Source organism: Macaca nemestrina, chromosome X (assembly GCF_043159975.1).
Source record: "Macaca nemestrina isolate mMacNem1 chromosome X, mMacNem.hap1, whole genome shotgun sequence".
Taxonomy (NCBI): Eukaryota; Metazoa; Chordata; class Mammalia; order Primates; family Cercopithecidae; genus Macaca; species Macaca nemestrina.
In genome coordinates, this window is record NC_092145.1 from 23,257,404 (window position 1) to 23,270,731 (window position 13,328).

At 35.1% G+C, this 13,328-nt stretch overlaps 1 protein-coding gene across 9 annotated transcripts in view; it reads left to right on the forward strand.

The window, feature by feature from the left end:
* Positions 1-13,328, forward strand: part of LOC105481429 (muscleblind like splicing regulator 3) — a 122,514-nt gene that overhangs the window by 46,346 nt on the left and 62,840 nt on the right. For 5 of the 9 annotated variants that reach the window (XM_011741031.3, XM_011741032.3, XM_011741033.3 and 2 more), the window contains exon 2: positions 7,792-8,667. The exons of 3 other annotated variants lie outside the window; for them this stretch is intronic. In XM_011741031.3, the coding sequence (XP_011739333.1) occupies positions 8,491-8,667 (177 nt within the window). In that variant the 5' untranslated portion in view covers positions 7,792-8,490. Of the gene's footprint in view, positions 1-7,791; positions 8,668-10,165; positions 10,211-13,328 lie in introns of those variants that run through there. One more of the 9 variants, XM_071088649.1, reaches the window with a different exon arrangement.

Sequence of the window (13,328 nt, forward strand, 5' to 3'; positions counted from 1 at the left end):
GGGATGCAAGGCTATTTAAACATACACAAATCAATAAACGTAGTCCATCACAGAAACAGAACAAGGACAAAAACCACATGATTATCTCAATAGATGCAGAAAAGGCCTTTGAGAAAATTCAACAGTGCTTCATGCTAAAAACTCTCAATAAACTAGGTATTATTGGGACATCTCAAAATAATAAGTTATTTATGACAAACCCACAGCCGATATCATACTGAATGGTCAAAAACTGGAAGCATTCCTTTTGAAAACCAGCACAAGACAAGGATGCCCTCTCTCACCACTCCTATTCAACATAGTATTGGAAGTTCTGGCCAGGGAAATCAGGCAAGAGAAAGAAATAAAGTGTATTCAAATAGGAAGAGAGGAAGTTAAATTGTCTCTGTTTGCAGATGACATGATTGTATATTTAGAAAATCCCATTTTCTCAGCCTAAAATCTCCTTAAGCTGATAAGCAACTTCAGCAGAGTCTTGGGATACAAAATCAATGTGCAAAAATCACAAGCATTCCTATCCACCAATAACAGACAATCAGAGTCAAATCATGAGTGAATTCCCATTCACAATTGCTACTAAAAGAATAAAATACCTAGGAATTGAACTCACAAGGGATGTGAAGGACCTCTTCAAGGAGAACTACAAACCACTGCTCAAGGAAATAAGAGAGGACACAAACAAATGGAAAAACATTCCATGCTCATGGATAGGAAGAATTAATATTGTGAAAATGGCCATACTGCCCAAAATAATTTATAGATTCAATGCTGTCCCCATCAAGCTACCACTGACTTTCTTCACATAATTGGAAAGAACTACTTTAAATTTCATATGGAAGCAAAAAAGAACCCACATAGCCAAGACAATCCTAAGCAAAAAGAACAAGGCTGGAGGTATCACGCTACCTGACTTCAAACTATACTACAAGGCTACAGTAACCAAAACAGCATGGTACTGGTACCAAAACATATATCTAGACCAATGGAACAGAACAGAGGCCTCAGAAATAACACCACACATCTACAAACATCTGATCTTTGACAAACCTGACAAAAACAAGCAATGGGGAAAGGATTCACTATTTAATAAGTAGTGTTGAGAAAACTGGCTAGCCATATGCAGAAAACTGAAACTGGACCCCTTACACCTTATACAAAAATTAACTCAAGATGGATTAAAGACTTAAACACAAGACCTGTAAAAACCCTAGAAGAAAACCTAGGCAATACCGTTCAGGACATTGGCATGGGCAAAAACTTCTTGACTTAAACACCAAAAGCAATGGTGACAAAAGTCAAAATTGACAAATGGGAGCTAATTAAACTAAAGAGCTTCTGCACAGCAAAAGAAACTCTCATCAGAGTGAACAGGCAACCTATAGAATGGGAGAAAATTTTTGCAATTTATCCATCTGACAAAGGGCTAATATCCAGAATCTACAAGGAACTTAAACAAATTTACAAGAAAAAAAAAAACCCCATCAAAAGTGGGTGAAGGATATGAGCAGATACTTCTCAAAAAAAGACATTTATGTGGTCAACAAACATGGAAAAAAGCTCATCATCACTGGTCATTAGACAAATGCAAATAGAAACTGCAATGAGATACCATCTCCAGATGCTGGAGAGGATGTGGAGAAATAGGAATGCTTTTACACTGTTGGTGGGAGTGTAAATTAGTTCAACCATTGTGGAAGACAGTGTGGTGATTCCTCAAGGATCTAGAACCACAAATACCATTTGATCCAGCAATCGCATTACTGGATATATACCCAAAGTATTATAAATCTTTCTGCTATAAAGACACATGCACACATATGTTTACTGTAGCATGATTCACAATAGCAAAGATTTGGAACCAACCCAAATGCCCATCAATGTTAGACTGGATAAAGAAAATGTGGCACATGTACACCATGGAATACTATGCAGCCATAGAAAAGGATGAGTTCATGTCCTTTGCAGGGACATAGATGAAGATGGAAACCATCATTCTCAGCCAACTAACACAGGAACAGAAAACACTGCATATTCTCACTCATAAGTGGGAGGTGAACAATGAGAACACATGGACACAGGGAGGGGAACATCATACACCATGGCCTGTTGGAGGGTGGGGAGCTAAGGGAGGGATAGTATTAGGAGAAATACCTAATGTAGATGATGGGTTGATGGGTGCAGCAAACCATCATGGCACGTGTATTCCTATGTAACAAACCTGCACGTTCTGCACATGTATCCCAGAACTTAAAGTACAATTAAAAAATAATAATGATAATAAAACTTTAAATGGCATTTATTAGCAAGTTCTTGTACTATTTAAAAATGGACACATCTTTTTTAAAAAGATGTGCCAGTAACATTATTTTATCCATTGCTAAAGTTATTTTCAAAAGAGACACTGTTGCACCTATTTTTTCCTTTTATGATTATATGTATGAACTGAGTTGGGATGTTTAATTGTTTTGTAAAATAGAATAAGTTGACTTACCTGCTTTTTGAAAAAAGACATGGAATTTACCATCCCAGGAGTATTATGAAAAAAATGCAGCAAAGCTTTAAAAATACATTAATGAAAAAGTTCTGTACTTAGGCAAAATATCCTTATTTTTTTACGACCACTTTTTTTTTCTGGACAGAAGACTTGATTTTCCATAGGATGTCTATGAAATCATGGTTTCCATCTGCAGTGCTGAGTACCTCTTATATTCCTTACAGAACTTGTGGTGGACCACTAACAAAAACACGTGAGGGAAATAGAACTTGAAGCAAATCTGAAAACTTGAAGACTTTTAAATCTTGTCAGCCATCCAATTCAAGCAGTGTATGGCAGGTGTGTCATATATTTGTAGAGCCAAAATAAATGGCCACAAGAAATTCAGAAGTAATACAGATGTAAGGAAAGCTTAAAATGGAAAGAAAGAAAACATTGTTTTCATTGTTTATTCAGGGGTTGATAAATGCATTTAAAGGAAGACCTCTTCAGTGATTGGTTTAGGTGCGAAAAATCTTTGTGATCTTCTGGACCAGGCACTGGCAGTGTTCCTGTTATGTGCTGGTTTGTGGAGGGAAGGCAAAAGAAAGTAGGAGACAAGGAAAGTATAGGAAAACCAGGGCAAAAGTAGCTGATGGTAGTGGCCTTGCAAACAGCTCTAGGACAAGTTACTGCTTCCATTAGATTAGAAGAAAACATGTCTTTCTTCTCTTGTTTTACTTTCAAGACAACTTCCGTGAGAAAAAAAATATGAATTCTTAAAAATAATAAAATCTGCAGTTCTTTTTTCAAACATTATACTTTAATAGAGAATCTGTTATGTATTTAATTTTAAAATATAAGTTTTTGTATTTTCCTTATGTTGTATCTTGTCTAGGACTCTCATAGATGAGCATCAATTCAAAGTCAAAGTTAACTATTTTATTTTCATGGAAAAATACTTATGAAAGGTTTCTTCCTGTGGATTGGAGTGAAATCTCCCCCACCCTTATTCCCACCACCAGTTCAGTTTCATCATACCTATTATTGAGCAAAAACATTCCAAAGATGAACCTACTATCTAAAGACACAAACAGCAATCATCTGGGAATTTCATATTTTTATAAGATCTTGTTGCTATCAAATGGACAGGAATAGGTCATTCTTTGTGAAGAATGAATGCACTATATATGAAGAATCCTAGGTATTGTCATCTCAATTTGAAGGCTAGGATTGTGAGAAAATATTCAACTTCACAGGTCCAATCGATTCAAAACTAACAGAGGTGGCCAAAGCTCAGCTAGCCTAGAGGGTGCCCAACTGACAAAACTCTTTTCTAGTGTCATACAACAGAAGGGTTAATGTTAAATTACCATTTAATCTTTATAATTTTCAAAACAAAAATCCTGGGGAATGCTACTGTAACCCCCAATGACAAGATAGAGCCAGCAGTGCTGAGCAAGACATGATCTCTATGCTCAAGGAGTTTAAATCTGGTAAGGGAGAAAAGGTTAAGGGGCCCAGTCAGCAAGCATGAGGAAGAATATGATAGATGCCATAAGAGTAACACAGTATTGTGGTATGGTTAAGTGGTGGAGGGGACTCTGGAGTCAGGCTGCCTGAGTTTGAACCATGGCTTGATCACCTGCTAGCTTCATGAAGTTGTGCAAGTTAAATTACTCAACCTTTCTCCACCCTCATTTCCCCATCTGTAAAATGAGAACAGTAGTTGCCCTCTCCAAGAGAAATCTGGAGAGCAATAAGTCTCAATGTAATTCCAAGGTATTCCTCTTGATGACTTAACTTCTATGCAGTGGTGTTTGAGCGTGCGTTTAAGAGTATTCTTAAATCATAGTGCTTGGTGTATCATTCATGGTGAGTTAGAGGTTTGTGCTGAAGTCAGAATTCCTAGTGTTTACTTCCAGCTCTTCATAAATTCTAATACTCATTTTATTTCATTGTACTATCAAGTTACTTCTCTATTTAAATGAGCATAGCATGTTCCACAAGAGCAAGGACCTTATCAGTCTTGTTCAGTACCTAGAACAATGCCTGGCACATAGTAGATGCTAGATAAATGTTGGTTGAGCACAACTTATGGCAATTATGAAAATGTTGATACATCAGGCATGAATGTAATTCTGAAAACGAACCATAAGTACTCTACAAAATTGACAGGTTTCCCTTGTTTAAGATTCCCAAGAGAGATAAACAATGCTATCTATGACATTTCTCAGCTAGAATCAGTGCATGAGATTTGGAGTCAGAAGATCTTGCCTGGAGTCATGGCTCTACCACCAGGCTTTGTAACTTCGAATAACTAATTTAACCTCCATGAGCTTCATTTCAGTCATCAGTGTTTTAGGTTATCACTCATGCTTTAGAATATTTTTGAGAGATCGAAAGATCAGTGAAATACAAGCGCTTGTAAACTGCAAGTACAATAAAGTACAAATGCACTAAGAAATGGTAACTTTTCATGTTCTGCTTTAGAGGACTATAAATCTTAAGAAGCAGAACTGTATTCCTATTACTTAAGTCTAAGGAAGTGAAGACAAAGCTATATTATCCCCAAAACAAAATTGATCTTAAGAATACAGAGAAAACTGGCACTTCTCCCTGTCTTTTATACATAGACAAACAGAGCTGCATGAGAGAACTTCTCCCCATCTTTCCTCCAGCTCCCTTGAGTGTTGCACTTAGTTTCTTCTGAGTCAGCCCCTAAAATAGTTTCAGTCTGAAGGAAGACATGTGGTGGCTAGAACTGCTTTGAAGAGTTGGCCAGGGCTTTATCATAGGTTACAGGCCAAAATTTTGAAAAAGAAAAAAGAAAATTCTTTCTCCCCCTATCTCTGAATAAAATGCATGTCCAGAAGCCAGTTCTTGTTTGCATTTTTCATTTGTAAAAGTTCAGAATTCACATGTATCATTTATTATGTTTCTATACTTGGTGGACCTCTGTAGAAAAAGTCTTTCTCCAGACCCTCAGTGTTTATGTTTTGAGCAGATCTTATATAGATAGATCTTTTTTTGTCATTTTCCTTCCAAATGTGTTCAGACAGACTATATAATTTAGTTGTGGGATTAGGTTGGAATATCATACTCTTCCAGAGTACTTTTCATAATACATTAAGACAGTTACAGTGTGGAAATGAATTTACTCTTGAAATTCAACTTACTGACACTACTGAGAAAAATCTCTGGCTAAGGAGAAACTCAGAAAGTTTGGGATAGCTAATCCCATCACTAGTCAGGCTGTTTTTGGTTGTCATGTCTCTTTAGACATTTTAAAATATATATAACAGCTTTATTGGGATGTAATTCACATACTATCCAATTCATCTATTTAAAGTGTACAATTCAGTGAATTGGTTATGGTATTTCAAAAATCAAGCAATCGTCACCACTATCTAATTCCAGAACATTTTCATCACCCCCCAAAGGAAACTCTGTACCCATTAAGCAGTCATTCACCCTTATCCCTTCTTCGCAACCCCTGGCAACCACTAATTTATCTTCTGTCTCTGTAGATTTGGCTACTCTGAACGTTTCATATAAATAGAATCATACAATATGTGGCCTTTTGTGACAGAGTTCTTTCGCTTAACATGATGTTGTCAAGGTTCATCCTTCTGGTAGCATGCCTCAGTACTTCATTCCTATTTGTGACCGAATAATATTCCATTGTGTGGATATACCACATTTTGTTTATCCATTCATCTGTTAATGGACACTTAGGCTATTTCCACTTTTGGCTATTGTGAATAGTGTTGCTATGAACATTCATGTACAAGGATTTGTAGGAGGATTTCTTTATCGCTTGTTTTCAGATACTTTGGGTATATACTGAGTTGTGGAAGTGAAGGAACTGTCAGACAGTTTGCCACAGCAACTGCACTATTTCGTATTCCCAGCCACAATGTATGAGGGTTCAAATTTCTCCAATTTCTCTGTCTTTTAAAATTATAGTTAGACTAATAAGAGTGAAGTGGTCATCACATTGTGATTTTGTTTTGCATTTCTATCATCAGGTTATTTAAAAAATATTTTTTCCTAGAAGTCATTTGCCTGCAACTTCAACCCTCTAGAACATGGTCCTGCATGTAACTTGATGCAGAAGGGCCCCCAAAAAAGTAAGAGCAGTCATAGAAGATGCAAGAAAGCTCTGCATTTTGTTCCAAAGGCCCCTCATTCAGTGGGTAACTAATTGTTATTCAACATTCATGACTGGCTATTAGGTTTTTCAGAAGAGAGCTGGAAAATTCACTGTGGTAGATATTGTGACAGTCAGATAAGTGGCAGTGGATATGACAATTAGTCTGCCACTTAAAGATGAGAACTATTATACTTCCTAATATATTAATAGTCCCAAGTCTTTAATTAGAGACCAAATTATATTTGATATATTTTTTAAGAAGGCAAAGTTACATAGAATACATTTTAGAGTGATTTCCATGAAGAATGATTCAGAGAAAAACATGTTTTGCTCTTGAGTAGATAAGCTTGCTTGAATTTTCTAGGTACTTAATTTCTCAATGACATTTGAAAAGTCAGGTGATATTGAATTTCATCTTGAATATGGAAAAGACAAAGAGAAGATTGAGATTTTTATAAAGTTGTTGAAAATATTGTCCAAAAAATTAAATGAAATACTTTTAAGAACTTTAATCTCACTTTTTGATGAAGTTAACAGTTATTTGATTTTTCTAATACTCAGAGCTCACTTTTGCATTAGTGCTGTTTCAGTATGTGTTTATGGCATATGCCAGTAAATTAACCTTTCCTGTATCTTTTCAGCTGTTGCTAGAAATTATAGCTGGTTCACGCTGAGTTAAACTGCGTACTTTAAAGCTGCATAATATTTAATCTATTTCATTAAACAGCACATTCTGTCTCACTTGTTTGTATATGCTGAAACCTTCTTCTGAGTTGCTCCAATTTCCCTTCAGAGACTAAGGAGCCTACACACACAAAAAACAAACAAACAAACAAACAAACAAACAAAAATATCTTTTCAAATGACTTTTTTCTTTATCTGAAGCACATTTTACATTTCCATCCTCCACCCCACTTAATGTGAGGTTGTTGCCCAGTCTTGTAGTACAACAGTAAATCTAAGCAGTTGCTTGCTTTTACTATACAGTTTTATACTGGGAAATGCCCTTTTTATTGACAATAGCTGACTGTACTATGTTGCACTGTCAGTATCTAGATGCTTCCTGTTTTAAATAGGATATAGTTACTTCTTTTCCAAATCTAGAGTTTGAAACGGAAGCATTGTATTATTTTAGCTAATTTTATTTATTTTTTTCTTGCAGGTTCTGAAAAGTGCCTTTTCTGAAAACTCTGCTGCTTGGATTCTACTCTAGAGCTGTCTCTTTATAAACCCCTCTCCCTACCATACCGTTCCCTGCCCTCTCCACCTCCCCGCCGAACCTGGTGTGCTTGTAGTTTACTGTCAGCAGCTGGTCCATTTCTTTTTTCTGTGATTCTCAATTTTCTTAGTCATTTTCCCTCCACTTGATTTTGCAACAAAACTTTTTTGGGGTTCTAACATCCTTCCCAATCTTATTATTTAAAGCTAATAAATAGAAAAACTTTTCTCCCCCTGATCTGAGACCATTCCACAAATCAAAGGGCAGCCAGCAGCATATGTTTTTTACAAGAATAATTGAAAACATCAACTGCAGAGCACAGAATTCTTTTGAAAGTCTGCTGGTTATTTCACATAAATTCAGCAAAGGAACAAAATAAAGCATTCATTATCTTAACAGTTGGCTTCTTAGGAGTTGGTCTCTAATTTGATTTTTAGTTATTCTGATAGTTTTTATGATTGGCTTTTTGTTTGACTAGACCAGATTTGACTTTAATGAAAACCTAAGTGTTAACAAATAGACGTTTCACCAAAGCAACCTGTTATCTCTTCACACTTAGTTTGAATTCATTTTTAATCCTTTAATAGTCCACAATAATATTGTCCTAAAGAGGGTACATTGGATTTTAATTTTGCTTTCAATATGACGGCTGTCAATGTTGCCCTGATTCGTGATACCAAGTGGCTGACTTTAGAAGTCTGTAGAGAATTTCAGAGAGGAACTTGCTCTCGAGCTGATGCAGATTGCAAGTTTGCCCATCCACCAAGAGTTTGCCATGTGGAAAATGGTCGTGTGGTGGCCTGTTTTGATTCTCTAAAGGTGAGTCCCATCTGAATGCACATAATTTAAATTTGTTGATTTCTGTGTTTTTTGAAATACGATGTGCTTTGAAATGAGTAAAATTAATAATAGCATGAAAGTGATAAATTTTGTTTTTTTTAAAAAAAAAAAACAGAATGGCAAGATAGAAGGTCTTAAAGTCAGAATGGCTTAACGACAAAATGTCTTAATTCTTTGTGTTTGTAGAGCTAAGCCAAGTCTAAATCTCATTCCACCAAAGACCACTTACCACTTATCAAAACAGATACACTTAAAGAATAAAAATTGAATAATTTTTGTAGCAGTGAGGGATTGTAGTCTTGCTATCATTTACTTTTTTGTATATGATTTAGATGTTACAGTGATCATAATCGCCATGTAACCTAGAGAAGCCCTTCACTGAATTATAGCTTATTATCCATAGTACCAAAATGCACTTGGGAGGGACCAGTCAGCTTTCAGAGGATAAATAAGGTCAGACTGAGGGAGTATAAGGTTTCCAGAAGGAAAATTATAGCGTTTTGAAGTATCTCAAAGTATATTTTGAACCTTTAACTTAAACATATTGCTATAAAACTAGGTTCACTTAATTTTCCTCCTGGACAGCTGATTGACCAATTTCAGATTTGTAAGTATATTTTGTAAGGAAAGCCCTATTACCAAAGTCACCAAGCCTGAGTATTACATACTAGATTATAAACAAAATATGAGGGCAGATGAGGTATTATATAGGACAGGATGTATATGATTGCAGAAAAAGAAAATGTAGTCATTTTCATGTTTTATTCATAGTTATCCTTAAGGATAAAAAGTACAAATTAAAACATAGAAGCAATAAATTGTAATGGATTTCTGGTTTAATTAATAAGATTTGTTACAATGCATTTGAGATTTTTTTCAAAATATGTCAAAATGAATTAAGCTTAACAAGAACCTTTTCAGTTTCTTGATATTGTTTTACCCTCATCATGACCAGTGACCAATTTTACCTCATTAACATTTTTATTTATGGCTGCATTGGCTAACAGAGATGTATCCCTTAGTGTGATGGTTTCCTCAGGAAACATTTTCTTAAGTGATATACAGGTTAAGTATCTCTTATCTGAAATGCTTGAGACTGAAAATGTTTTCGATTTTTTGGATTTTGGAATATTTGCATATCCATAAAGAGATATCTTGGGGATGGGACTCCAGTCTAAACATGAAATTCATTTACATTTTACATATACTTTTTACACATAGCCTGAAGGTAATTTTATACAACATTTTGAATAATTTTGTGCATGAAACAAAGTTGTGTACATTCAACTATCAGAAAACAAAAGTGTCATTATCTCAGCCACCCATGTGACATCATGTTGGCACTTAAAAAGTTAAGGCTTTTGCAGCATTTTATACTTCAGGTTTTCAGATTAGAGATGCTCAACCTGTACTATCTAAGGAGTTACTTTTACCTATTTCGTGATTACTAGTTTGCTTTTTTTTTTTTTTTTTGCAGACCATTCCATTTTAAGAATACAAACTTGTTATTGTAAAGATAAAGGTAATTCCTACCATTGAAAATCTCTGAATTGCCTTTATTTGTGGTAGACATTATGACTAAAGAACTTACTTTGTTTTATTCATTTTGGTTTCATTTAAGTTTCATCTACAATTATTTTGTGTATTATTTAAATCTGCTGCTACAGGGTTGGGCATTACTTTGAAGGGGAAAAGATTGCTGAGTTAGTTGGGGGAAAAAATGAGGTATCTTTCATCCAGTCCATATAGAGGGTCAGGAACTGCAGTAGGAACTTTGCATGTGTTGTTTCAGGAGATCTGGGGTACAGTCCCAGCCTCTGTATCTGACCTCGGGCAACTTAACCTCACAATCTTGGAGTGACTTCATCTCTAACAGATAGGTAATATCTTCTCTACCTAACTTCTGTGATTATTGTGGAGACTGCAGTAAGCTAGTACAAATGGAAAACCACATTTCACTATAAAAGTGAATTAAATAAAAGGTTTTCTTCCTATCAACTAAATGTTTGTGGAGGCATTCTTTAATAAAGTTCTATTTAGTTAGGGTTTATTATTTAAAATTACAAACTCATGTTCTAAAGGTACATAACCAAATCTAGTTGCTGTGTGATATTAGTTGTTCAAACTAAGTATAACTGTTTTGTGGTTGCTCTGATATAGAGTTCCTTGCAGGCTTTGTAAATTCTATCTTTCCGAACATCATAGAATGTGAAAGGAGATGTGTGATCTTCCTATTCATTAATAAACTCAGGTCAGTAATTCCATTTAAAGGCAAAAGAGTACCATAAACTAAACATTTTGAAGAAAAGTACTAGGGAAGGTGACTGTTTACAAAATGCATACTGCACTACAACTTTAGAGCTTGGAAAGTGTTTAATTCAGAGACAAAATAGATAATGGCCAATGAATATTAATAAGCCACTTAATTATTTAAATAAGTTGTCTACTCACTGTATCTAGTATTTTTAAAGTAATGTTTGCATCATGTTAATATCCTGATGACCAGTCACAAAGGGTAAAGATGATTTACATAATCCTTACATTCTCATATTTTTGTGAAACCCTTAATATTTCAAATATATAAAGCCTTTCAAACAATTATTTAATTTGCCATTTAGATAGCACATTAATCAGAGTTCCATGTCTGCACAAGAGCTTTGTAGTTCTTATCCATGACATGCATGAAAGTTAAATTAAGCTGAGGGTAATTGACCTGTGTGCATTGTACTAGTATCATATCTATAATACACAAATAACATACTTCCGTGGTTACTGCAGCATTTCCTACTTCTCCTGAGTTTTTATAATTGAAACACTGTTGAACTTCATCTGTATACTATTTCTTCTCTCATGAGTGATTAAATAACTGAAGCAATCATTTGATGAGTTTTGGGCTGCTGCTTTTGTTTTTGTTTTGTTTTGTTGTTGTTGTGTAAGAATTCTATTAGTACTAGCTACTCTACCAGATGATAGTTATTGCCTTAATAACAGGTACAACAGATACAATGTTCTAACTCACCTTGTAATGAGGGAATATTATGAAAATAAGAAGGGCAAATTGGATGACTGATTGTGTATTGTGCTGAAGTGCTGTGCCTATCAATCCATGAATGTTGAGTGCTCAGTGATGAAGGCAGCACCGTCTTCAAATGGAAATCTAGTGCAGTCCATGGATTAATTTCCAACTACGTAGAATGGTCTCATATCATGTTAGTATGCAGCTGTTTTTGACTCCGTTGCCTTGTGGACTGGGCACAATCTGTCTCCAAAGTTCTCTTTAAATATTGCTTAATCCATTCTATGCCAATTTCTTGATATTACAGTTTGCCATTGATCTAGGTTGGTATTTTTAGTGAATGTTCCTTGGATTTAACGAAGAGTCGTCATTTTTAAAACGAAATCAATATTTGTGATTGTTTTCATAGCCAAGTTATTCTGCTTCAGTAATATCATGATGTCTTGAACCTTTCCCTCTATACTTGAAGCAATGTGTTATCAGTCACTTTTTATCAAGGAAGGATATAAATGTTGTCATTATTTCATTATGACAGGTCAACACCCATCACATCTGCCCACCCCTCTTACCACTTTGGGTAGTTTTGTGCCAAGAATTTCCTGGTAAAGGCTATAGCAGCAGACATAGTTAGAGGATACTCAAGCTAACCTATATACATTCCTTAAAAAATGGGAAGTCGGTGAGGAATGCACATAAAACAGTCACATGCTGTGTCTTCAAAATCACATATGATCACAAGAAAAATAATATTTTGACAAGTGAAACCTGTTGTATAATTATATGGATATGAATCTATCCTTGTAGGTCAAACTGACCCGAGTTACCAGTATATTCTGTAATAGCACCACTAGTCACAGCAGTTTTCATTAGTTTAAAATTTGACTATTTTTGACTGAATACTTACTCATCCCTATTTGCTAAGGGAAAGTTTACCAGAAACTAGACACCTAGCAACACAATCCCAAGGGTCACTGGATTATGCAAGACTTAGCACCATTTATCAGCTCCATCAGAGAGGTCTGTCTACACTATAAAGACACATAAGCAGCACCTGTCATCCTGAGAGTCAAGGAAAATAACATTTTATTTAAGGATCTCTATTTTCTATGATGCTAATCTTCAAAAGGAAGTATCTTTGGTAAAAGTCAATGCTATTTTGAACATTTCAAAAACCTCTTTTGAAAGGAAAATAGAATTGTAATTATAGGTTGGTGCGGAAGTAATTGTGTTTTTTGCCATGAAAGCAATGGCAAAAACTGCAATTACTTCCGCACCAACCTAATGGTACCCAAACAAATACATATTGATAGTTCAGCCTCGCCTTTTAAACATTTTATTTTGAAATATTAATAATTTTAGGCTTACAGAAAAGTTACCAAAGTAATACAGGAAACTCCTGTATACTTTTTATCCAGATTCTCCTAATGTCAACAACTTACATGCCATGCATTGCAGTTATCAAAACCAGGGAATTATCACTGGTACAAGATTCTTAAGTAAACTAGAGAACTTATTTGAATGTCACCAATTTTCTTCCTAATGTTAGTTTTCTGCTCCAGGATCCAATCTAGGATCCCATATGGCATTTATTCCTCATATCTCCTTAGTCTCCTCCAACCTGTGA